We start from the raw sequence: 26,466 nt of genomic DNA, 5'->3' as shown, positions 1-26,466 counted from the left end.
GACTGACCCAGGGGCACACGGTCCTGTCGCTGTCCCGCTCCCCAGGGACAGCAGCTGGGGTGTCCCCGGCCAGGAGTGGGGTGTGCACTCCACGGCATCCTCTTGCTGACGCTTCTGCTCCCCGAAAAAGTGCTTGCCTGCGTCCCCTGGGACGGGCTCTCTGGGTATACCTGCGCTCTGTGTCACCGGCTGCACTGCGGGTTCAGGCCGTGCCTTCAGTACCCGGGCCTGGGTGCCCAGCGAGGACTGACGACCGGCTCACTGGGCGGTGGTGTGGGAGCGGGGCGCGGGCTGGCAGCCGGCCGGAGGCAGCGGGAAGAGGGGCTGGTTTTGCTTGTTCCTTGTGTAGTTTTTCCTCGGGTAACTCAGCTTTCCCAGGCGGCCTGTCCCGCTGCGTCCCCGGAGGTAGCAGCTCCCGTGCCGGCGGTGCCCGGTGCGGGGCTCTCGGGTCACCTATCCGGGCGCGGCCGCGGCGGGCCCTGCTGAGCTTCGGGCGCGGCGTTGCCAGGCAACGGCGCCCCGCCCCGCGCTCCCATAGCTACCGAGGCGGGCGGCGGCCATCTTGGCAGTGGCCATGAGCGGCTCCAGGGCGCGGGCGGCGGCGGCGCCGGGGCCGGACAAGAAGCCGCCGCCGGGGTCCGCGGGGCCGCTCAGTCGGCTGCGGGGCCGACGCGGATCGGCCGATGCGCCGCCGAGGCAACCCTGGACCGAGTCCGAGTTGCTGGCGCTGGAGACCGTCCGGCCCGAGCACGTCCTGGGGCTGTGCCGGGTGACGGAGAGTGAGTGCGGGCCGGTCCCCGGATTGGCGAGGGCTCTGCCGGCAGGGCTGGCGGGGCCGGGCCGGGCCGGGCCGGGCCCCTGGCGTGGGAGCGGTGGGGCCTGGCCCGGCGTTGCCGGCGGGGGACGCTCGGGCGCGCTGGCCGCGGCGGCTCGGGGTGTGCTCGCCGACAGCTCCCGTACAACTTCCAGAAAGTTTGGGGGATTTTGTGTTGTTTGTGGGTTTTGATTTGTTTGAAGCTTTTTGTTTTTCTGTTTTTCCTCTGCTGATCTGTGCTTTTCTGTCTCGATCCCATCCCTTTCTTGCTCTGCTACCTGGCACTTAACATGCCTTTGTTTCTTACATCCTTAATTTTGCCCTGCTTTCATGAAGCTTCTGCAAAACAACGAGCAGAACATATCTTATCGGGCTGGAGCTAACAAAAAAAGAAATTCATTTGCTAAGTGGTCAGAGGTGTTTTGAAATGTTACTGTATTTTTTCTGTCTCTTCTAGATTATTTATGCAAACCTGAGGACAACATTTACAACATTGACTTCACCAGGTTTAAGATCCGGGACCTTGAAACTGGAACAGTACTGTTTGAAATTGCTAAGCCATCTGCTTCAGGTACAGCATACAAACGTTGCAAGGAGAATAGAGAGACTCAGAGAGCTGAGAGGTTGCAATGCAGAACCCATGCAAGCCCAGCAGAAAGGTCCTTTGATATATGTTCTAATGACTAACTTCCTCTCCTTTAAGCATAGGACTGAGTTTATCTCTGCTGAGAAACTTGTGATAAAAATGTGATTATTGTTGGATGGGAGAGTACTATCAACTGGCAATCTTCCTTTTTTGGGCTGGTTGTAATAGAGATCAATTCATGTGCATTGGCAGTTGTGAGGGGGGATATCCTGTGAGATTGAGGGGTGGCTCTAGTTCTGGCGCCACCAAGGCTGGGCCAACTGTTATGGCAAATCTTTTCTCTTTTACTTAGTGGCAGTATAAGTCTCAGACCAGTTATTAAATGTGTTTACACTTGGTACCTAAGCAGTAGGCAGCTTGTCCTGATACACCCACTAGCCAGTATCACCTTACATGTACACTGTGCGCAGAGTAACTCTAGGCTGGTGCATTTTCTAGAACACGATGAGGAGGATGAAGATGACAGCAGTGAACCGGACGCAAGTGCAGGTCGCTTTGTTCGGTACCAGTTCACCCCAGCGTTTCTCCGTCTTCGGACTGTTGGTGCAACGTGAGTATGAGTTCATGGAAAGAAGGGAGAATTGGATGCTTACAAAGTGTTACTTGACAGTTTATAACAAAATTGAGTCGAAGACTCAGAGAGTCTATCTTAGACTACAAATATCAAACTCTCTCTTTCTGTAGAGAACTCTTGTGTAGCCTCATGCCCAAGGCTCTGTTCTTCCCAATAGCTGTTTTTTTCCTGATTCTTCCATGCAGAGTGGAATTCACAGTGGGAGAAAAGCCAGTGTCAAACTTCCGAATGATTGAGAGACATTACTTCCGAGATCGCTTGCTGAAGAACTTTGATTTTGATTTTGGCTTCTGCATCCCCAGTAGCAGGAACACATGTGAACACATTTATGAATTCCCTCAGCTCTCAGAAGACCTTAGTAAGTACCTTCTTTGCCACACTGAGTGGTGTTTTGTTTGTGTGTGCATCTGCTCATTCTCTCCCTCTACTTGTGAAAGAAGTTGTGACTGGGATTGAAAGGACGGGAGCAAACAGATACAGGTTCCCAGTTTAGCAATGTGTAATCTTGTCTGAATTAGAGATTGGTGCTGCAAAGTCTCCCCCTTTAAAAATGAAAGCCTAAGACAACCTCTGCTATGTTACAGGCTGCAAGAACTGATCAGTCACAGGGCTGACATGCCTGATGCCTCGTAATGTAGCCCAGAAGAAAACAAAACCCCAAAGAAAGGGTTCTTTTTATAGCCATCCATCTGTTTTCTTCGCTTGTTTGTTAGGGCTAGAGCCTTCTGCTTTGGAACAGAACTGGCTCTTCCCTGAGGTGTGTTTTTGAGCCTAAGATCTCTGCAAATACAGATTGGGCAGGGTATGTTTGACCTCAGGGGGTGGATAGAGCAGGAACACAGGGGCCCTTCTGGGGCTGCCTGTCTGTGGGGAAGGTGTGAGGTTTTCACCCCGCCTGTGTACATGTGGGAAGTGCCACAAACCAGCTCCTTCTGCTTACAGACATGATGGCTGCTCGGCTCCACTCAGCTGTGGTAGTTTCTAAGGTTATTTTCAGTGAGATTACTTGATTCAACCTCTGTTTGCTTTTGACAGTACTTGTCCTGTGAATAGGAAGAAAGGAAAGGGCAGGCTGCAGCCTTTGAAGTGTGCTCAGCAGAGCAGTTTGCTTCTTCCTTGGGTAGGGCAGAGCATCAGCCTGGTAAATCCAGTGGAGTGGCAGAGTACTTTTTATCCTGACTCTGGCTGGCTGTTGAATGTAATGGAGCTTTCTCTTTCACAGTCCGTCTGATGGTTGAAAACCCGTACGAGACGCGCTCGGACAGCTTTTACTTTGTGGACAACAAGTTGATTATGCACAACAAGGCCGACTATGCTTACAATGGAGGACAGTAATCATTCTGTCTGCTGGATGCTGTGATGCCCTTAACCATTCCAGATGTGCAGGAGTGGACTGGAGTTGCTGTCTCAGGCAACAAGGCTTCTTGCCAAACTTTCTCCATGCATGAGGCTGAGAACATGAAGCAAAGATGACAGCTCCTGAAAGGAAATCTCACTGCAACACCTCTCTATCTGACACTCAGCGTATCCTGCCTCTCGTTCTCTGTTCCTGGCTGTCTTCTGATAACCTTGGTTAGGTCAGTGATCAGAGGCACTCTTAGACAATTCTTGCTCTTAGTCTTTATAGTTAGGTTGCACCTTTAGTGCTTCAGATGTTTCACCTCTTGGGTGAATATCCTTTTTCAGCAGGTCAGATTGTTTGTGTTAAGCTATTTCCTAGCAGGAAAATCTTAACCCCTTCAAGTAGCCAGTGATGCTTGAAGAGCAGATCTTTTGTTCAGTTGGATAGATCATCTCTTCAGTGGCAGTGGTTTTGTTTGTGGCGTGGCTGGCATTGCTTTTTAGGGTGCATCCCAATATTCTCCAGCGGGAATGAGACTAGTTCAGCTTCTAAGCAGTACAGGAATATTCCATCTGCCTCTGGGGGCCTGAGCTGCCCCCAAGAACATTTAATCTGTGTTTTGCCAGAGATTTCACTAGAGATACGAGATAGGGGGAAAAGGGGGCTATCACTCTGATAGCATTTCTGTTTGAGCTTTTGTGAGCAAACTGTTGCAATTTGGAGATCAGGGGTCAACCTTAGAGCTGAAGTTAATCTCACTGTATTTACCATTTCTCCTTCTTCCCTTTGTGCAGGAATTTTGGCTCTCGCTACAGAATGTATTGCTTTTTAGATGGACAGCACATTGTCCGCCTGACTGGGCTGGAGGGGAAGTGTCAGTGTAGTGGGGCTTAGAGGAAAAAGGGAGAATGTGGAAAATCACTTGAAAAATGACTAGGAAGCAGAGCTTCCTGGGCTTCAGTCTATGTTTGTAAACCTGACTGGTCTGTCAGAGTTACTGTGAGCAGCACCAGCTTATTTGCTTTGTTGCAGTGGAGGTATTAGTAGCTAAAAGCTTCCCAGGTCATATCACTCAGTGTTACGGAGTGGGATCCTTGGAAAGTGAGACTGTACATGGTTCTCTTTTTCATTGTTCCCATCACTGCTCTGCCTACTCAGCTGCTTATTTAAGGTTTAGGAAGTCATGCTGCCGAGGTTGATACCACAGCTGTGTTTGGGATCTGGCAATGGGAGATAGCATCATGCAGTGGGAAGAGGAGGACCTGTGTCTTGCCAGTCACTGTGCTGGGGCCCAGCTCCCAACTGTGCAAAATCTCAAGTATCAAAACCCTTTTTTGCCAGTTTTGCTGGCTCTCGAGACTGGTACTTTTCCTGTCCCTGTGCTGGGCTGGTCAGTTGTGTCTCTTGTTAGGAGAGTTAGGTTCTGTCTAGACTAGAGACCTTTCCTAATATTAGTTCCATTTGTTCTTGAGGCAGTTAGAACCTAACTCCTCGGTGGTTACCTGTTGTGTTAAGAGGGATTCAGCGTAGTTTGTGTTTTAGCAGGATTGATTGGGGTGGGCATCAGAGCCTGTTAATGCATAGACAGCAATAGGAAACCACTGCCTTTACCTCCAGATTAGTGAAAGTAACTTTGGTGTGGAAGATCAGCTGGCATCAGAGTGAGAGTGTGTGGGGTGGCAGCCATGAAAGAATCTCCAGCTCTCAGGAAGATATTTTATTATGATTAACCACAACAAATGACCTGTTCTGGGTGGAGCATTAATCACGAGCAACTGCAACAAATGTCTTGGGAATGTGGAGCGGCAAGGTCTGCCTGATGGAAAGATGAAGAACAATTCTGCTACCATCAATCCCCTCCAGCATCTCCACGGGCACTAATGCAATCTTGTCTAGGATCTTCAGGATTAGTTAAAGCAGATGGTGAGGTGGAGCTCAAGGTGCCTCTTGCAGTGAACACCTTCATCAGCCTTCATGCCGTGCCGCTGAGGTGGGAAGCATTTGCTTTGCTCTAAGTTACTCACCACAAGGCAGAATTGCCTGGAAGTGTGTTTTTCATCCAAAGTGTCCAGAAATAGTGTCTGAAAAGCCTACTAGTTATTCCCTGGCAAATTTTAGCATATTGAACTGGATTTTGTATGTAGTATAAATCCAGGTGCCTTTAAACGTTACTTTTATCACGCTTCCTATACGAAGCAACCTCTTGCTTTTCTTACAAGAGTGACGATTCCCATCTGTTTCTCTTGTCACTGTGTAAAGGTTCCTCAAAGGGAGATGGGCCCGTGGTCAGGGCGGGCAGACCCCGGCGGGGGCGCGCGCGCGCCATCTAGCGGATGCTGGCGGCGGGAGCGCGCTGCCGGTGTTCGGTCCCGCTAGGAAAATGGAATTCCTGTCCTTGGCCATCAGCAGAGACGAGGAAACTGCATTGAAGCGGTTACTTTCACACTGGTGAATGTGTCAGCTATTCAGCAATAAAAGGGAGAACTAGCGGGAAAGCGAGAGACTTGCAGGCAGCAGTGGCACCCTGAGGTTTTTAGCTGAGTTTGTTTGCTCTGCCAAATCAGAAAGTCTTTGCCCTAAAATCATGCTGCAGGAAAAAGAAAGTCCCTACAAGAGGGCAACCCAGTGCTGAAAAAGTTTATTGTAATCCAGAAAGTCGGGGATTTCCAGACTCCTATCCCTACTTTAGTAGCTTTCCTAGCATTCCTTTTCTCTAACGTACTTTCTATAAAGCCTCTTTTCTTTGTGGCAGGGATGATATCTTTGGTAAACATGGTTTAGCAGACCAGTTTCCTTCTGGAGTGTGTGCTCTGGTGTTTTAATGATGGGTCAAAGCTACTTATGCGAATGAGGTTGGAAGAAATTCCACTGGGATCACATCTTTGACAGTTGGCTCGTCAGTCCTAGCCAGGTGCTGCAGGCAAAGGAGATGCTTTCAGTGTCAGTTGAAGTTTGAGCAAGGGAAAAGGTATCAAAGATGACTTCTCTGAGGTTGTGTGCTGAGTTGGAAAAAGAAAAGAGTTGGGACCATACTGAGTTCTGCTCAAAACTTTAAAAAGGGACCAAACCCACAAACTCATAGTATGTTTTTCCAGTATTTGTCCTCTTAGTACCAGGACCTCTTTTTCCCATTTTTGACACAGGGGCTTTGGATCCATGCCAGCAAACTTCCTGGAGAGCTATTTTCATAACTTGAGTGTGGAATACGTACTGCACCTTGTGAAGGAAGATGATCTCTTGTTGTATGGACTGGGTACTTCTATCCTTGTCCTCTGTTTTTGGTAGGAAGTGTCTTCCTTTGTGTGTTTACCTGAGGATTTTCAATGTCTCTTGTTGCAGAGAAGCAGCAGCCTCTTCTCTGGTGCTTGGGGATGCTTATTCTATTATCTGAGGGTTCAGGAAGAATAAAACAAGTGTTTAGGAGTCAGAAATGAAGGAGAAAGGTGGGGGTGAAGCAGTAAGGTCCAAATGTAGCAACTCTGCTTCTTAGCTCTGTGTTTCATCACGTCCTCTTCAGCTGTTTACCAGTCTTCTCCCCTGCTGTCCTGTGACATGGAGCTACTTTGTGCTACCCCAGAGCCTGGCTTGCTGTCGGTTGTGACCCTCGGACTTGAACACTGCCATCTCTTGTCCTTGCGGAGGACAGGGCTGAGTAATGGCAGCCTGGAAGAGTCAGCACCTCTTTCTCTGCAGCAGCAGGAAAATGAACACCAGCAAACGCCCTCTCCGCCTGCCTGGATCCCAGTGCTGTTGCAGGACACTTACTTAAAATATTTCTCACAGTGTGGCCTTGGGGCTGCTGACGCGTGGACTCCTCTGTGCTGTCCCCTCCGGACCCTCTTCCCGTGGCCGTGGCAATGCCGCGGGGCTGTCCTGGGTGGCCGGGGTGTCCCCGCGGGCGCCGGTGCCGCTGTATTTGTACACCCGTGATTTTGTCACCAGCAATAGGAATAAAGGACTTTCCTCTCCGCCCGGCGCACGGCGGCCCTGGACGGGCGGGGCCGGGGAGGGGCCGCAGCGCTAGGGGGCGGCGCGTGCGCGCTGTGGGCTCCGCGGGCTCCTTCAGGCGGCGCGATGGCGGCGGCCATGGCGGCGGTTGTGGTCCGCGGCGGCGGAGCCCCCCGGGGTAAGGGCGCCGGGAGTGGCCTCGCCCTGCTGCGGCTGCTCGGGGGGGACTGGGAGGCACGCGGGAGGGGCGGGAAGGGGCCGCGGCCTGTGCAGGAGGTGGCGTTCCGGTGCCCTTCAGGGCCTGCCTGAGGCGAGTCCCCGCAGACGCGGGAGTGGCGCCGCCCTTCAGCCGGGTGTCCCGGAGTGGGGGGGGCCCTCAGAGCCCTTCACGGGCCGGTGCCCACACCTGGCCCGGTGTGAAGGGCAGCGGCGGCGCTGAGTCCCCCACCCACTTCCAGCGCTGGCCCTGCGGTGCCGGCGGCTGCACACCGTGTACCAGAGCGCGGAGTTGCCCGAGACACACCAAATGCTGCGGCAAACGGTCCGGGACTTCGCGGAGAAGGAGCTGATGCCGCTTGCAGCGCAGCTGGACAAGGAGCACCGCTTCCCGGCCGAGCAGGTGGGTGCGGGGGTTGGGATGGCACAGCCAGAGACTCCCTTCCTGCTGCTCTGGGGCAGGACCGCTCGGGCTGAAGCAAAATGTACGTCCAGCTCCGGTTTAGCAGAAGATTGAAGTTTAGACCAACTCGTTGCTCTGCATATGGACGTGTAATTCCCACAGGGCATTTCGAGCTCTTCACCTTTACTTGTGTGTCTCTGTATCTGGCTCTAGTACCGCTGAGTTTTTAGTTCTCTTACTGACTTACCTGTGGGCTGTAATACAAATTATAAAATTAATGAAATAATTTTACAGACTTGCACATAATGGTGTATGGTGAGGAAGCATAGATGATGTGAATGCATTTCAGATGCTGGAAAAAAGATATCAGGAGGTACATGCTGATCATCCTCTGGGGGTGTGAACAAATTGAAATTCTAGCCAAACCTGTGATTTCTCTTGGAGAAGGACACACCAGTGTGCGTGTTAAGCAATGAGATACAAAGTTCCAGCAAAATAGATGCTGTTACATTAGCCAGGAGGCTCCAAGCAAATGCTGTCGTTGTCGGAGGCATGGGAGTTTTGTCACATTCCTCTTTCTAGTAACATATAAGGATCATAGCCAGGAAAGTCACGCTTATGGTAAGCAAGAAAATAATTTTACTCCTTACTGTTCTCATCTGAGAATTCTATATTTGATTCTGAGTCTTTTGACTTAAATGTGTAGGGCAAAATTCAAACTGTAAACAAGTGTTTAATAAGATAAAGCAACATATGTAGAGTGAGTGGCTGTCTTGTTCATCCTCTGGATTTGATATGGAGGATTGGTGTTTTGGGTGCCCATATAGGAGGGAAATTATCTAAAAATTCTACCTGGTTCCTCTAAAAGCAAGCAGAGGCTTGTGGTTGCAAAGCAAGGGGTCTAGCTGGGGAGCTTGGGGTAGATTGATTGCAATGTAATTAACAGAAGATTCTCTGGGAAGCAAGATCTGGCTTTATTGGGAATGAAAAAAATCACCTTGCACACTGTTTTCCACAGTCTTTCATTCTGTAAAATTCTTCCCTTGTGCAGTCCTAGGCTGAAGCTCAGCAGACTCAAAGGTAAAGTTCTGATGATTTTTATCAGCTAGAATTCCCGTTTCTACTGACAGGAGACGTGCAAGGGGAGAGCTTTGGTGGGAGTCTGAGGAAATGCTGGTGGAGTTCTCTCTCCCTATTTCACCTTCAAAAGGCTCCCCCCTTCCCAGTACTGAAGAGAGCTCTTTAAACAAGCAAGAGCCTAAACCACAGTGACTGTGTACAGCTCCTGCTGAAGTCCCTGGGATCTGGGGACATTTACCAGTTTGTTCCAATTCCCATTTCACCAGGAGTTTTGTGCATCTTTTCCTCTGGGTGTAGCCCTCCCATGACCTGTCTTGCTCTCCATGTGTCTGTGTTTGCCTGCACAATGGTGCTGGAGAGGACGTGACCTCTCCATTCCCTGTGTGCAGGTGAAGAAGATGGGTAGCTTAGGGCTGCTGGCTATGGATGTGCCAGAGAAGTACAAAGGAGCAGGCCTCGACTACCTGGCCTATTCCATTGCCGTGGAGGAGATCAGCAGGGGCTGCGCATCCACGGGTGTCATCATCAGTGTCAATAATGTGAGTGTGAGGGGCAGGCATGGAGTGAGGTTGGTGTGGGAGAGGGGTGTTTGGGAGAAGTTAATCTGTTCCTGTGGTGGGTTCTCGTGTGTTGGAGAGCACATTAGGGAGTTACTGGATTGGTTGTACTTTCAAGAGGCACTAACAACACTAAATTCTTAAAGTCCCTGTATTTAGGGCCAATACTCAAGTTTGGCTCTGAAGAGCAGAAGCACAAGTGGATCGCTCCCTTCACCAGTGGAGAGAAAATCGGATGTTTTGCCCTCAGTGAACCAGGTGATGTGACTGTTACCATCCCTGTTGCAAAGAACGTGGTGTAGCTTCTTTCCTTGGTCAGGTTTAGGATGGACTTCAGGTCTTTGAAAGTGGAACAGTTTGTAGAAAGGTGGTTTATAGCAGTTCCGTGCAGGTGAAGTCTCAGAACTGCCATCCTATGGTCCCTGCTGAAAGTACTCATTCCCTGTGTGAGCAGAGCTCTGGACTCATCATGCACACATGGGCCTTTCCCCATCCTGTGGGAGGGAAAGTGGTGCCACTACCACAGTTCAAGAGGTGCTGTGAGCTGATGGGGTGCAGGTGGGGGGTGGGTTTGCCCCCAGTGTGTCACCCATCACCTGAGGTTTGTTTGCTGCTGCTTTGCTCAGGAAATGGCAGCGACGCGGGTGCAGCCTCCACTGTGGCGCGCCTGGATGGGGACGAGTGGGTTCTGAACGGCACCAAGGCCTGGATCACCAACGCCTGGGACGCCTCAGCCACAGTGGTGTTTGCTACTACGGATAAATCTCTGAAGCACAAGGTGCAATAGTTTCTACAAGTCAGGAAAAAGGGGTGGGAGTGAAGGAGTTGTGGAGAAGCAGTTTTCAACAGCTTTGTTGCAAAAACAGACTCTGTTTTTGAAGCTGTGCAGGCATTGAGCAGAGGAGGGGCTGATGTGTACTGGCTTTGTTCTGTCTCAGCTCTCTCCTCCCTCCTCTTGGTTACCTAGACATGTGGCTTTTATGTAAAATGGAGGAAGCCTGTTGACAGCCAAGGAAGTGGGAAGGTAAGAAAGTACCATTCCTAAGAGTTTGGGTCTTGTTGCAGGGCATTAGTGCATTCCTGGTTCCCATGCCAACAGTTGGGCTGTCACTGGGGAAGAAAGAAGACAAACTGGGAATCCGAGCCTCTTCCACTGCCAACCTGATATTTGAGGACTGCCGGATACCCAAGGCCAACCTCCTGGGGCAGCCAGGAATGGGCTTCAAAATTGCCATGGTAAGAGAGGGATGGGGTGCAGCTGTGGGTGTGTACAGCCATAGCTCCCAAGCTTACCATTTTGTAAACCATTTCCAGAGGCAGTCACTTCAGTGAGGACTGCTTGCATAAGCTGTTCTGTGTCATGTTAAGGTGTTGACCCTTCTTGCCAACATGGGAGGAATCATTCCCAGAGCTTGATGAATGTTTAATTTACACAGATCTTTGACAGCACTTCTATTGTGGTTCTCAGCTGAAGGAATGCTCATGCCACTGAGGTGCTGTGTCAACAGGGGTAGTATATTTTTTCTCCTTCCTGAACCCTCTGTTCCTCCAGTTTGTACCCATAGATGAAGGGAAAACATGGCATTTCCCCATGTGAATACTGTGGCAGAGGAAAGTTTTCCTGGAAGCCCAGGACAACCTCTGGATAGTGTCTCAAGGTGAATGACAGCTGAGTTATGGTATGCATATGACTTCTGAGGAGGATCAAGGCAGCTGGAAACAGCTTTGTTTCCTGCAGTGAGGCACTGCCCTCTGAGAGTGGTCACTGCTCTCTCTGGAGGGACAAAACACCCTTTGTTGGCCCGACATTTTGGGCTAAGCTCCCTGGAGCAGAGCCCATTCCATTATGTCCAGAACCAAAAGTGGTTGGTGACTGACAGGTTCCTTTAAAGACCTTCAGCCCAGTGTTGAGAAGATGAAGCCTTTTCTCCCTGTGCTGCAATTTCTTCCTGTGCATAGTGGGGCAGAGCAGGTGTTTGAGCGAAGTCAGGTAATTGACTGGATTCACTAATCAGTTTGAAAAATGTTTTCACATGTGCGTCCTAATGATGAGGGCAAAAAGGAAAACTGACCAGATTTCCAAAGTAAAATCAGCTGCAGAGTGAGTCAGGGGTCTGCCTGAAGAGTTCTTTCCAGCCCCTTCCAGAGCAGATCCTTGTGCCGTTTCCCTTATTTTGCACCCTCTTTTTTTCTCCCAGCTAATAAGCAATCCCTTTCCTTTCTGCTTCTATTGTTGTACTCCAGCCTTCCCTCTGCAGTGCCAGTGCCTGTTACAGCTCTCTATTCCTGCATAACTGGGAACATTCTGAATTAAGGAGATCTTCGACCAGAGGATTTTAAGGCTACAGCCACTTTCTGGCAACATCAGAAATGTGTGTGTACTATTCTTGATCAAGTATGACTTGACTTATATACATATTTCATGTCTTTCTCAGCAAACTCTGGATGGAGGAAGGATTGGTATTGCCTCACAGGCGCTTGGAATAGCACAGGCAGCTCTGGACTGTGCTGTGGATTATGCTGAGAAGAGAATGGCCTTTGGGTCACCCATCACAAAGCTCCAGGCAGTGCAGGTACAAGCTGGGTACATGGAGCAGTTCCACAGGGTGCTGGGGCTGGTGGAAAGTCTGTGTGTGCTCTCGGGTGTGGTATCAGGCACACAGTGCACTTTGTACTGTCCGGGATAAACAGGGTGATAATTCTGTTTTCAAACACTGTTAAAACTAGTTGTTGGGACAGAGGCTCCTTGTCCTTTACTGGCCTCAGGGGTGGGAGAATTCAGCTATGTCCCCTTGTGCAGGCAGAGGCCCTGGACCAAAGGCAGTGTTTGTTGTTGCAGTTCAAGCTGGCAGACATGGCTGTGGCCTTGGAGGGTGCACGCCTGCTGACCTGGAGAGCTGCTATGCTGAAGGACAATGGAAAGCCCTTCACTAAGGTATTTCCAGCCCTGCTTTTGTCCAGCAGCCACAGCACAGGACACAGGCTTGAGGCCAGGGAACCCCACTCCACAGAGCATCATGGTGCTCAGTGCCTGTCCAGCCAGCGCTGCTGGGGTGTAACCACCAGCAGGTCCTGGGCCTGCTGCCCACCCTTGGGCAGCCTGCCGAGTTCAGCACTGGTTGTAGCTGAGCAGAAAAGGGTGGCTGCTCTCAGCTTGCACCATCATCAGGCCTGTCTCTCTGCACAGCTGCTCTGTGAGCTTTCAAGCTCCTTCGGTAGGTGAGGGGTTTCTTTGTGTGACAGCTGGACCCTCAGTAATGTTTTGCTTTTCCAAAGGAAGCAGCGATGGCCAAACTGGCTGCATCAGAAGCTGCAACGTCCATCGCTCATCAGGTAACTGTCAATTGACAACTTTGATGTACATCATGTGGGAAGGGACTTTGGATGTCTCACAGGTGCTTTGGGAAGGTGGGATGGAATTTACTAATTTATATTTGAAACACATCAACCAAGCAAGCAACCAACCTTACGCTGACACCAATTAGCACAACCATCTTCATGGGTTGTGGGGAAGTAGGAGGACGGCAGGGATTTATACTGGCCTGTCGCAGCTGTATAAAGTAATCTGTCCAGGGCAGTGGCAGTTTTAAGAAGGAGCAGCAATGTGGGAGAGGGCATGGGGCCACCAGTCATCACCATGGCGCCTGGATCATATCCTCTGTTCCTCAGTTTAGTGTCCCCCATCTTTAATAAAACTATCTTAGCTGAATACAGATCACTAACAGATTCCTCTGAAGCAATTAATTGTCTATCTGGAATATCCATATGGCTCTTACCTGGATCAATCCTGTTTTATTCCTATGATTGCAAATGAGATGCAGTCATCCCTATGTGTCCCACCCTCCCTATTATACTTGCAGTAGGCTCAACTCCTCTTAAAGTGGCTTTGTGTGTGTGTGCACATTCTGCAGAAGACAGAATGCACACACATTTCTTGACCCCGCTTCCTTTCTAACCTGCTGCCTTTGTTTCAGGCTATCCAGATCCTGGGTGGGATGGGCTATGTGACAGAGATGCCAGCAGAACGCCACTACCGCGATGCTCGGATCACTGAGATCTATGAGGGGACTAGTGAAATCCAGAGACTGGTGATCGCAGGCCAGCTTCTGAAGGCCTACCGAGGCTGAGGAAGCTGACTGGAGCAACCTACTGCCCCAAGTGCCTTGTAATGGTGCATGACAGTGGCAGAGTTGGACCCTCTTGACTGAGGCTAATGATGGAGGTTTTCCTCACCAATGAGTAACTGACACTCTAGTTAGAATGTGCTGATTCTTCTTTGGACAAAATCTGGTGCGCGGAGGCTGGATTGAGGTTTGTAAGTGATGGCTGTGAGTGCAGGAGGGAGGAGGCAACCTGCGCTTGTAGGGCAGTGTGGGGCTTTTCCTAGACTGGGCTGTTGGAATGGCCTGGTAGTGGCAAATTGACACTTCCCAGCCACTCCCTGTTTTGCTAAACTTGCACTATGTGGCACTGGATAACCAGTGCCAGTGTTAGAGGTGCTGAGAGCCACGACCCCTTTGCCCTGCTCCAGGCTGAGGGTCATGTGCCTCTGCAGATCAGACTGCAATGGAGTTCAGCTGTGGGATGCAGCTGTGTGTGAGCTCCTAATGGGACAGAGGCTGGGCTGAGGTAATCCCTGCAGCAGGGCACTTCTCACTTCCAGCAGGAGAGAAGCTAGACAGGAGGACATGCAGGGACAACCTACACACAGAGTGCTCTGAGCACAGACTGCGGTTGCTCTCTGTGTATATGTGAAAACACAGATTCGAAAGAATCCCTCAATCTGGGCCGGCAGAGCCCAGCACCTGCTCACTCAGCTGCTCTGGAATGTAGGGATAGAAGGACAGCCAAGCTTCAGTGCCTAGGACTATTTTGTAAAAAAGAAACAACCAAAAAAACCCCTCTGCTCCCAACTCTGCTTCTACACTATCAACAGGAAAGCAAGTGCTTGAAAGGGCAGTAAACAGCCTTTAATGTCTACATGTTTTGGGCAACAAGAAAAGGAAGACATAACACACAAACCTCACCAGGAAGCTTTAGCAGTAGCACATCCTCAATCAGTGGTTGTTGTAAGACATTAACTCTTCTAAGAGTCAACAGCCAAAGGAAAAGCTCTAAACTCAGGAAAAGATGGAAGAGGATTAAGACTACAGCCTCTATGGTCCAGTCCACCTCCTTGTCCAAACAAATACACTAGAGGTAAATGGTTATTTTCCTGTGGTGCCATTTATTTAGACTTGTGTGCAGAGAAGAAGAGCAGGATTCTGTTACACGAGAGAGCAGAGAAGAGAAATAAAACCTGATTTTAAAGGACCACCACTCCCTCACCTTTTTTTTTAATGCAGATATGAATTAATTTAGAATAATTTCTTCCAGTCACAAGAAAGAAGAAGAAACCAGCAGGGCCTGCATACACCAAGTGAGGCCAGTTCTCAGTGATGTCATCCCTGTGCAGGGTGCTGGAGGGCAAGGGCATGTTGGGGCGAGGGGCCTCAAGTTCTGAGTTTCTCCTTGCTGCTCTCCAAAGCATTAAGGATTGATAGAATTCACCAGGCAGTGCATTCAACAGGAGCATTCCTACTGGAAAACCATTCCAGTGATCATGAATGTGTTGTAAATTATGGAGGGCTTCTCTGAATGAGAGGCTTGATTTTAGCCTGTGTCACCACTTTGATTATTGCAGGCTCACTTCCATGATGGTACGTGAGGATGTGGGATACCATTTTACAGTAACTTCTCCTTGGACCCTCTGAGGCAGAACAGGAGCTGCAGGTACATGAGGACTTCAGCAGTGCGGAGTTCCTGTTATGCTGCACTCCAGCTGACCCCAGAGTAAGCCAGCAGAGTCAGTCACACTTCTGCCAGCCCCTTTCCCCTGTCACCTAAGCATTGCTTGGAGCCACTGTGCTGTCAGCGCTTGCTGCCCTGGCCCTCTTCACCCTCCTTCATTACCAGCTCTAATTGGCTACAGCTTCTCTCCAGAGCAGAATGAAACCATCCCTGTACCCCACCATGGTGGCTGTGACCACCTCAGCTGACAGAGAACAGCTGGAGAACCTACAAGCTCGAGGTATTTAAAAAAGGTGCTTTTTTTTTTTTTTTCAGAAAGCTTTCAAACAAAATCTTTTTGAAAGTTTTTCCCTGCTGCCACAGATTCAGAGAGATCTCAGTGCCCTGTGACACTGCACTGACCACAGCAGTGCTTTGGGGTAAAACAGCATGGTTACACACAAAGGCACAGAGCTCCCAGGGTAAAGCAATGGCTCTTCTCAGAGCAAGATACTTCAAGCTTACTCCTCGCTGCTGCTGGCTGAGAGAACTTTGTGTGATGAGTGTGTGTCTGCTCCTCAGGGCTGTTGCAGAGGAACTGCTGAAAGGGCAAAACACAAACAAGTTTTGCAGCATTAAATCAGAAACTCTTACCAAGCCACCCTCAGCACACCCAGGTGTAGGCAGGGCGAGGCTCTCCTTGGAGAAAAGGGTCTGTTCACAGATGAAGCGACAACTTTCTATCAATTGACAAACTCAGCCAACATTGCAAACTTGGGGCACAGAGATGAGAAAACCAGGTTATACATACATTAGAAACAAGTGGGATAGGAGATTAGTCACTTTTCAAGAACAAAAGCTACACTTCTCAAGGACTTTGTGGTTTTTGCCCCACAATGCTCTTAAGAATACATGAAACTGGTTCTGAGGCATGAAGCAGGTGGAGCCTGAACTAGAATACTTTCTTAGAAAACATAGTTACAGTAACTAGGAGTTACTTCCTGCCCCACCTTAGACCTGATAGCTCTTATATCACATAGCTCAGACTCTTCGAGTTCCCAACAGACTAAAGGAAGAGATGAGCTGTTCTGAAAAAAGGACAAATTTATTCTGATTTTAAATTAGATCTTTGTTTTGCCTAAGATGAGAGCCTTCACTATCAACACAGACCTGGCAACAGCACATTCAGGTTATATTGGGAATTTGGAAAAGATGGAAAATACTAAATTTGAAAGACATCCTGAAGTAAAAAAGCAAAGTGTCTGGAAGAATAATAGAATGAAGACATGGAATAGTAATAACAATATGTGACAGTGCTGTAACTTGAATGAAAAATGAAGTTTACTACTTCTTACCTAAAAAAACCAATTTCAAATTCAAATTTTGAAACTCATGTTTGCAAGGTGAAGTGTGACCTTCGGGAAATGTCAGCATACAAACAGTACCATTTCTAAGCTATTCCCAAAGATGCAGCAGAGAACTAGACCTGTCAGGAGATTTGTATACTACAGTTCTGGTCCATGTCCTGACAACTGTACTATAAGCACACCCTAGTCTATCACTTTTTTGCCAGCCTTTTACCTCTTGCAAGAAGGCTTATGTTAGTCAGTTATTAAAATAGTTATTTTTAACAACTTTCCAGAAGAAAGGGTAGGTGGTTGGGCAATCTCACTGCAGGACTTTGTGTCAAGTAGTTTATTAAGGAGTTCAACAAAGAAGGCATCAGCACCTGTACCAGACCCAACAGGGACAGGAACCCAGGTCCTATACTGTCTCCCAAAATCCAGAGGACCCAAAGCAGCCTGTACAGCTTGATCCTCAAGCAGAGGAGTCACAACAGACTGGAAAAACAAGGATCAAAGGTCCAATCTGTGCAGGGAGGGCCCACAGCTGAGCAGCCAGGTAGGATCCATTTCTAATCCCCCTGAATGGTTGAGGTGGTTTAAGGTGGGAGAGCTGTGGGACAAAGCTTAGCAACTTTAACTTAAAGGTCTGGGAGAGCACTTTTCTTAGGACAGTTAAACTTCAGTGAACCTCTGCCAAGCACCAAAGTCCTTTTCCTGCTGGCTGAAGAGGCAGCAAACCCCTTCCAGTGCAACGTGTGCTCACCTGGGCGGGGCCTGGGCTGGGCAGCAGCATAATTTTGAGGGGCAGAGACAGAGGGCTCAGTAAGGGCATACTCAGGTCTCCTGGTGCAGGAGAAGGGCACAGAGTGCAGGAAGGCAGTACAGCTTAACAAGGAAGGCCAGGCTTTTTCTGGAAAGTTAAATTAATTCTCATTAAGTATTTAACAATTAGCACTTCTAGAACTTTTTCCAGAATGCTTCTCTAAGTGTAGAAATTGTTCATAATGATGCTTTGCAGGCATGGCATAAAAATGCTGCTGCAAAACAGAGAACGACCTTGTATTTTAATTCCAGAGGAATTAAAAAAAAAAAAATTCTGAAGGAGGGACCTGATGTGAAGCTGATGGCACCTGAGTTGTGCACAACTGTCAGGTAGGCTGGGCAGATAAAGCAGCAGCAAAGTGGATCTGAAGTTGTTATTCCACTGCCTGGAACCTCTCAGCAAAACAAAAGCCACCAAATTAGTCTTTTTTATTTGAATACCCTCCTCAATATTTTATTCACCTTAGGTTTGAGGTATAGCTCAAAATGGATGCCTTTCTACTGTCCCAAGCAAGTCTGGGACCTAACACCTGGCATGAACAGAAAAAGCAGATTCTCAATGAAGAACTATTGATTTCATTAAAAAGTGACAGTTATCTCAGGATGAGCACTGCAGGTACATGGTAGAAGGAATGCTTTCAGCTAAAGGAGAGGACTCGGGTGGGTGTGTATGAGAGATAAAGTCACAATGTCCCCCCCTGCCACACCCACCCACATTTGCTAAATCTCAGCCCCCCTGGCCCTGAGGGCTGAGCTGTGTCTTACTGTTTTTCCTGGGACATTCCAGCTGTCTTGGAGGTTCATCCCAGCCAGCTCAGGGCATCAGCCCCTCTGCCACCCGTGCCAGACTTGCCTGAGAACAGAGGAAGGGGTTAATTTGTGACATTAATGACAGTGCACACATGTGGCTGGACAAAATTTCCTGCCATGTCCAATACACTCTTGTACCACCTGACACTGCCGAGAGCTTCAGGTGTTTCACCCCCCCCCCCCCCCCCCCCCCCCCCCAGTCTGGAACAAAACCGGTCCCAAAGTCACCTCACTGTATGGTCAGTCAGTCTCCAACATTCATTCTTTTCCCATCCCACTAACAGTTCCTAGCATCTATCAACTAGCAAGAGCTAGGAGCTCTCGGGAGAGTTCCCCAAACCCCGCTTGGCACAGTGCTTGAAAGGAAAAAAGTTTAGTTACCTCAGGGAAGCCTTTCAGTCAATAAAAGAACAACTGGAACTGCTGGTTTTAAAAAAGAAACAATAAAATCCACATTTTCACAGGCTACAGGTACAAAGCAGTCAACACACAAACTCCAACCAGTGACAACAGTAAAAGACAGTTTTTTCTTTTTTTTTTCTTTGAGGGGCAGGGGCATGGAAAAATACAGCACACTAATGAAACAAAATGCAAAAAATACAAAAAAATAGAAAATAGAAAAAAATATATTTACAAGTGATACATTACTATGATCAGAAAGCACAAAGACAACTGCTGCTATAATACATGCACTGGTCAAGAAGGAACTACTAAAAACCTGCAAGGAAGCTGTTTAAAAAAAAAAAATCAAAAAAAGGAGAGAAAAAAAAAAAAAAAAGACACCCCCACCTCTTCCCCCCTCAGACACACAGGGCTCGGTTTGAACATTTTTTTTCCCTGGTTTGCTACATTGATCAAATCAAATATCCCCTAAAGTCCATGGTACAACCAGTACAAATACTACACTTGGTTTTAAATTGCAGTTTCAGTTGTAGGAGGGGGGAAAAAACAGCAGCTCATTGTAGATCCATATACATAAAGCCAGAGTAACTGCGTTACATGCTAAAAATTACAGCAAGCCCCTGTCTGCTACACAGCATGATCTTAACAGGTTTTCCTTTTTATTTATTCATATATATATCTATATGTGTGTATATATATATGTATAAAAATCGTGCCCTTTTTCACTGCAATATGACATCTGGGTGGAAATGTAACTTGTTACAACAAATTTTTATATGTATACTGCAAGAAGTCACTCAATGTCTGTGGATTTAATAAGTAACCTCACACCACAGGAAATATTTAATAAATCAAAAAAACCCAATATTGTGACAGAAGACCTTCTGTCTCAGTTCTTTTCAAAACCGAAGTCCTGCAGGAAACTGGTCCCAATGTCCACAAGGGGTTCTCTGAAGAAGCCTCAGTTTGCTTAACCGTTTTTGCATTTAGTGTTCACAAGTTTTTGAACGACTTCAAGCCGTTTTTAGTTTCAAGTCTGTCTCTTCTTCTCTCACAAAGGTAATAGTCTGGTACTAATCCATCTGAGTGAGGAAAAGAGGAAAGTGGCTGCAGTTGTACAAAGGGTCCCCAATTCCACATCTGCAGGGAGATACGGAGTCACATGGAGCTCTGGGATTTTAGCTTTTGTTTCTTTCCCTCCTTTAATACAAAGTCTGTTCATACATGTCCCGTCACTGGTACCTTCCCAAGTACCAGCCAGTCCAGCTTTAGGAGACAACAAAGCCACAAGTTAAAGTGAAAAGGACCAAGGCAGAAGTTCAGGTCACTTCCTGTCCATTCCATCATACTTCCAGGAAACGGGAGCTGCTGGACTTGGAGTGGAAAGGCTCAGACCACATGCGACGTAGATCACCCTAGGCAGGGAAACAGCACAAGGACCATGCCCTGAGAAACTCTCAACTGTGCTTAGAATTCACATTTTAAAATGCACACAGAACTACAAACACATCTTAGAGTAAATCTATTCTTCACCTGTTTTGCGAATTACAATAGACAGTAAAAATAAATCCTTTCCCTGTCAGGCCAGAATGATTTGTATGTATTTGTATCTTATTTGTAGAGCAGATATACCCAAAATAGGTTTCTGATGGGAAAGAAATAATTATTTAGGTTGAAAATCCTGCCCTTTCTCATGTTCTGCTCTGCAGAGTGCTAGATGTGTGCTTCAACAACAGCCCTGGAACAGGAAAGGTAAATTTTAAAATTTCTGTTTAGAACAGGTGACGGGGAAGAAGAAAGCAAGGTTTTGCCTCTCCAATCACTGTTCAGATTTTGTACACGTGGTATTTCATGACCAACTGGACAAGGACAAATTCACTTATTCAATTAAAACAATTTAATATTTCAGAATTTATTTAGTTTATAATTACTGGTACATTATGTCCATTAATGATCTTCTATTTCAGGAACTCATCTCTCAGTTGCTCAGTCCTCTGAAATGAAGACTGACCTGACAGCAGCAGTCCCCCTCTGTTCTGGGCCAGGGCTGCCAGGGACACACATCATCCTCCTGAGATGTGTGCATTGCTGCCCAATGCAAGGACACTGACCCTGCTGCCAGCTGGCCCAGAGCTTCCTGCTGCCCACATGTCCTCCCCTCTTACCTTTAAATAGGCCATGGTGAGGAGTGGCAATAAAGTGAATGGTACCAAATAGAGCAGGGCAGGCTGGGCTGCCCGGTGAATACGAGAAGCTACTGTTGCAGTTAATAAACCTGTAAGAAAAAAAAGTCACTATAAATATCTTCAGGTTGCATGTGGATGTTTCTCAGCATTTCATCCACTGAGGTTTCCTTCACCCTCATTATGAGACACAGGTGAGGAAAAGTTACTTCTCTGTGCTTTGCTTTCCCTGAATGCAGTTAAAACAAGCAAAACAATGAAAAATTACTCTATTTTAGTATCGGGCTGTGTTGAGCCACTTGGTCCAGTTTTGAATTTCAGACTAAGCCAAGAATAATTCAGACAAAATACAACAAAAGGTGAAGGGGGGAAGCTGATTGCATTCACTGAAGTGCTGCTCTTGAGACTGCTGGTGTGTGGCCCCTGGCCTGAGCAGTAGGGGCTCATGGGAAGGGCTGTACACATCAGGAATGACTTTCCTGAACACCTGCCAGCAGGGAGTGTAGGGGGAAAAATCGAGGTGTGGGGGAAAGAAGGCTATTGGTAGGAAATGATCTTTCCTTTTCAGTCTCAGAAGGGCCACAGGAGGTCAGGATACGCACACGCATGCCCTGACTGGAGGGAAAAGCCTGTTTTATACTAGGCAGGAAAGGGCTGGCTACAGCAAATTATAAACAGCATTCCAGTTGTAACTACTGATGATTTTCTGTATGTACTACTATGTCACAGGATCAGAATACAAATATGCAGGAATTGCCTAGGTGAATTGCTTAGATCTGCTATGTACTGTGCACAGCAAAATTCATCTGGAAACTCCCATATTTTTCCCATCAGTCAGGTATGAACTACGACACTTTCTATGCCAGTGAAGCAAAGTGCCAAGTGCTAACAAAACCACTGATAATCTCTTTCATCCTCTATGTAAAATACAACTACGAAAAAAAAAAATCTCAAAGACTATAGACCATGCCAATAAACACAAAGAGAGGAGGATTAAAAAGAACATAACCAAGCATTCTCTTAAAGCCTCTTTACACTTGCTTTCATTATCTTTTAAACCTACTACAGTAATCCCATGTCTGCTCACTTAGGCAGCTCTTCATATTGAACTACTCACCTACAAAATAGCCAATAAGTGTGCAGTGAAAGTAAGAGACCTTCTGCATACGCCCAGAGATGTTCCCTGGTCCTGGGGCACCGCAGGAATCACTGTTGGCTTGTTTTTTGTAGTTATCGTAGCGCAGGACGAAGCAGAGCAGAAGCCCTGGCATCACAATATCTCCAATCCCCAGCATGGAGAAGTGGCTGCCTGTGGAACTAAAGAGGAACTGGAATTGGGCTCATTCCCAAAACACAAGATGACAAGCTCCTCCACTTTGGTTTTGAGCTTCATTTGGCACAGCCCCTCTTTCTACCAGCAAACTTGCACATAGCAGAACCCAATGCTGGCTAATGAGGTTTTCCTCAGTGATTTCTCCACCACCTCAGCTTTACACAAGCCATTTGGGCAGGGATGACATTGCTCCAAACCAGTTTCCTTCTCCCAGTAGTGTTTACACTGCTTTTGCCCTTAATTCACTCAATGAAACAGATCCATTGACACAGTATTTCAGTCCTCTCCCTCCTCAGCGCTGATGAGAGGGACCAGCTGGCCCTTTTTATCTGACTGTTTGATTACCATTGATAAGCAGTGCACCTTCATCCCCGTGCACATAGATATAAAACAAGGCAGTACATCCATTTTGGATATTCGGACAAAACAGAAAACTACAGTCTTGTCAGATTCCCAGAAAAGAGCCAGTTGTGAAAAAGATTAAGAACTAAAATCGTCTATTATCTTAAATCCAAGATGTTTTTCATGAAAATGAAGGCAAATTAAGTTATCACAAAGTCGACAAAGTGAACAATTTTGTTTTTATCATTGCAGACAATCATCTTCTAATCTCTCTAAGTTCAGCATCCCAACATCTAAAGAAACAAGAACAGAGTAATATGCCAACAAAACCTACTGCTTGACTGCTGCTGCACCGAGCTTACTGCCCCACCAGGCCCTGGGCGTGTCTGCTTATAGATCTGAGCCATCAGGGAACCACTGGAGCAGGGACATATGGAATAATGTCCCTCCAGCACTGTGCTTGCCTGGTAACCCACCCTTGCTTAGATCAGTTTCCAACCCCTTCCCAATCATCTGCAATTATGCAGTAATCCAGGCTATTCTGATGTTATAATAAACCTCAGATCTTTTGCTTTTAAGTGTAAGGTCACACTAGCAATCATCAGGCTGCAGAACTCACACAAACATTGAAAAGTGTATGCTCCTCTGAACAGGGCACCTTTTACCCCAGTCAGAGTCTCTTCTCTACGAATGAGCAAGGTGTCCAGTCCTCACTGCTCATTATACTCCTCTTTAGCATGAAGAGGGAATGACTGAACAGGGATCTAGGCTGGTATTTCCCAACAGAATTAGTACTGTTAAGTCTATGGAGGGAAAACATTTCTCATGTAATATAGTAAAAGAAGCTTTTACCTTGGGAATACAAGTTTGCCAGGCAGTGACAGACGGGGAACATCTCTGCCCACATTTGGTCCCAGGTGAAGTTTCCGGGACAACACGTCCAGGGGATTATCAGCTGGTTGTGTGGCCACTTTCACCATAACATTGCTGTTGAAGATATAGGCAGAAAAAAAGACCTACAGAGCAAGGAAATCAGAAGTCACAAACTGCAATTACACAGCCACTCAAGCTGCATGTATTTTTGCTTTGCCTATTGAAGAAAAGAAAGGATATTTTCCAAATTTTCCATATACATATGATGATGAAAGGCAAAATGTATTTCAAAAATTCAGCTAGAGCTTTTTACACTATTAATCCTCAAGAATAACTGGAATATACTTTCTGATATCAAGATACTGATTAATACCTTGAGATCCTTTGGCAAAGGATCTGTCTAGACAACAAGCAGATAGTGTGGGATGACAAATGCAGATAACAGCATCCTGAATATAGGAGAAAGCTGCAGAACAGAAGAGGTGACCATAGTGCTCACTCATAAATGGAATGAGGCAGCCCTTGTTTCCAAGAGGCTTTTATGCTACAGCCCATCCCACTGGAAAACTGCCTGGCTGCCAGAGCTGTCAGTGGGTGCTGCCCTGGATCAGTGCTCAGTGTTATGCAAAGGTAAAACGAACCCCTCTTCCTATTACAAAATACATTCTGTCAGGTTTCTTGTAGAAGTGCACTAGGATTTTATGCCAACTTTTCTGGCTGCAAGTCCATTCACATTCCTGTTCTGCATATTTCACTGCTAATCAGAAGCCAACATGTGCACCCTTTGCTGGTGTGGACATGGCTTTCTTTGTGTGTATGGGAAATGCTTGTTCCCATCTTCAGAGGGCTTTCAAAATTTGAGGTCCAAATTTTTTTTTTTAATATAATATGCAAAAGTCAAAATATTCTAATCTTATTTCTGGTTTTTTTCAAGTAATTAGCAAGAAGATAATTCTGTATCCTGTTGTAGAATTCAGCATCTCAGAATGGAGTGGTGGAGCTGATCTTTTGGCTTTGCCAGATTTCATCAACTTTATACCAGCAAACTTCATGTAAAACTAGTCCCAAGCTGATTACAAATCCAAAGCATAAAAACAGTTTTAGCAAAACCAAACCAAATACTTACCCAAAAGACATCATAAATTAGTAACCCAGAGAGCAGCAAGCAGGAAACCTTCAGGCTCGGTAGCCGAACAAAGGCTATCATTGCAACACACAGGCCCATAGCCAGAGCTACAAAATGCAAGACATTATTAGTTCATTAAAAATAGCAAAACAAACAAAAAAACACCAATCCCAAGCCACTATCTCCCCCTAGAACCCCAAAGAAGCCTCTGTTTGCACCTGTGCAGCTCAGCACGCACTTAGATGACTGTCTACCATTTCCAGACAGTGAAATTCTTAACAGGGTTAAGCAAAGTCAAAATACATTCAGTAGCCAACTGCAAACATGTCCCCATAGAAGCAGAGATCACTCTGCAGGCACAACTGCCTGTTCCACTCAACTTCCACCACCCACCACAAAGAAATGTTTCCACATCCTCTGCCTAGAGACTCCATCTCCCCTGCACAACCCTGACTACCCACTTTAAAACAGAAGCAACAAAACAACTTTGAATTCTCTGTGCCTCAAACACAAACCTCTACTTTTCCTCTATTAGGTTTTCTAACAAATGCATAAAATAAATAAGATCCTTGACTCTTAATTCAGAAAGGGCGTGGTTCGGTGACTTGTTAGAACTTGGTCTAACAAAAACCCATTCAAACCAAACTTCTGCTTGGGCAAGACTGTGCAAGACTGCCTGAATACCATGAAATGTCACCATTTAGATATCCAGGGATTTCCCAGTAACCAAAATGTGTGTGAAAGCTTAGGGGGAAAAAATATGGGTAAGTTTTTTCCTAATCCCTCCTAGAAGTGAGTTTTCAGCCAGATCAATGAGCTGAAGAACATAACACAGCTCAGATTTTCACTCTGTACCAAGGGGAATTTTGTCAGCGTAGAAAGGTAAGATTTTAAACAAAAACCCAGTCTTCACATTTGTGTCATTGCCTGCTTCTTTAAGCCCAGCCTCAGCTACCAAGGATACTTAACTGACAACTGAATGTATTTCTACTGGTTACAAGTAAATCCCCAAAGAGATACTTATAATAAAACAATTTTTTAAAAAAAATCTTAAAAAGCAAATTGGCTTTCATCTATGGTATCAGTCTATTTGCAAGGAATAATGGAGCCCTGTTGGGATCAGATTACAGTCAATCATGCAGACATTTGTCAACAAAATGTCTTTGTCTAACACGACACAGAATTTGTAAGAAGTTACAATCCCATTTTTGCCAACTGGAACTGCAGGGGAAGCCAATTCATTACGCATATGCCCACCAGTGTGACAACTGGACTGAGCCAAAATGGACAAATTAACTTCTGGATTCTCAGGCTGTAATTATGGGGCTGTGAAGCCACCTTACACTTGCATTTCACCTGAAAGCTGGGGCGATCTTCCATCCAATCACTAGGGAAACACATCCATACGCATTCAAGGAATAAGCATGCCCCAGAGGCCTCCTGCCAGCGTGGCTGCTTGCAGTGCCTAAGGGGCTGCATCCCAGCAACTCTGTCAAGTCCACCTTATCTCTTGAGAACTGGCAACCTTAGCACAACCCCAAGTGTCACAGCAGCCAGTTTGAACAAAGCAATGGGATTACTGACATAAAAATGCACCCTAAGTCACGCTGCAGAACTGTAAGAAACTGCACAGCAAGCTACAAAATGTGAGCAAATTATTGAGTTTTGAAAAATTTGACACAGCAAAGCAGCAAGAAAAAGAACTGTATTCAGTAATTCAGTATAGCCATCAGTTACAGACTTCCTGGGCAGAAGAGCAAATACAAGGGAACAGACTGTTTTAAATTAAAGAGGTTTCTCTAAAGCCAATGTCAATAATAGCTCAAGCAAGCCTATATTTTGGAGAGGATTTTCAGGTTATAATTAATGAGAAATGGAAA

General features: G+C 46.9%; 2 protein-coding genes across 4 annotated transcripts in view; one reads left to right on the top strand and one right to left on the bottom strand.

The window, feature by feature from the left end:
* Positions 1-574: 574 nt before the first annotated feature.
* Positions 575-14,894, top strand: ACADS (acyl-CoA dehydrogenase short chain; the record flags this gene model as incomplete). Of its 2 annotated transcripts, XM_082293494.1 has the most annotated exons (13): positions 575-779; positions 1,272-1,385; positions 1,899-2,010; positions 2,220-2,392; positions 7,783-7,943; positions 9,413-9,562; positions 9,727-9,838; positions 10,207-10,358; positions 10,646-10,816; positions 12,016-12,153; positions 12,420-12,515; positions 12,857-12,913; positions 13,555-14,894. In XM_082293494.1, 13 exons carry the CDS (start codon positions 575-577, stop codon positions 13,705-13,707), a joined length of 1,794 nt encoding a protein of 597 aa, XP_082149620.1. In that variant the 3' UTR covers positions 13,708-14,894. The 2 variants fall into 2 exon arrangements, with proteins under 2 accessions (XP_082149620.1, XP_082149619.1); XM_082293493.1 differs by lacking the exons at positions 575-779; positions 1,272-1,385; positions 1,899-2,010; positions 2,220-2,392 and adding an exon at positions 7,385-7,502.
* Positions 14,895-15,047: 153 nt separating this feature from the next.
* SPPL3 (signal peptide peptidase like 3) overlaps positions 15,048-26,466 on the bottom strand; it is a 62,083-nt gene continuing 50,664 nt past the window's right edge. For both annotated transcript variants that reach the window (XM_082293495.1, XM_082293496.1), the window contains exons 7-11: positions 24,587-24,693; positions 23,440-23,603; positions 22,030-22,229; positions 20,895-21,004; positions 15,048-20,144 (exon numbers count right to left, since the gene is read on the bottom strand). In XM_082293495.1, coding sequence (XP_082149621.1) covers positions 20,073-20,144; positions 20,895-21,004; positions 22,030-22,229; positions 23,440-23,603; positions 24,587-24,693 — 653 coding nt within the window. In that variant the 3' untranslated portion in view covers positions 15,048-20,072. The remainder of the gene's footprint in view (positions 20,145-20,894; positions 21,005-22,029; positions 22,230-23,439; positions 23,604-24,586; positions 24,694-26,466) is intronic.

This window comes from Coloeus monedula (assembly GCF_965178545.1).
Source record: "Coloeus monedula genome assembly, chromosome: 18".
Classification (NCBI taxonomy): Eukaryota; Metazoa; Chordata; class Aves; order Passeriformes; family Corvidae; genus Coloeus; species Coloeus monedula.
This window is presented reverse-complemented; position numbering and strand designations above follow the sequence as displayed.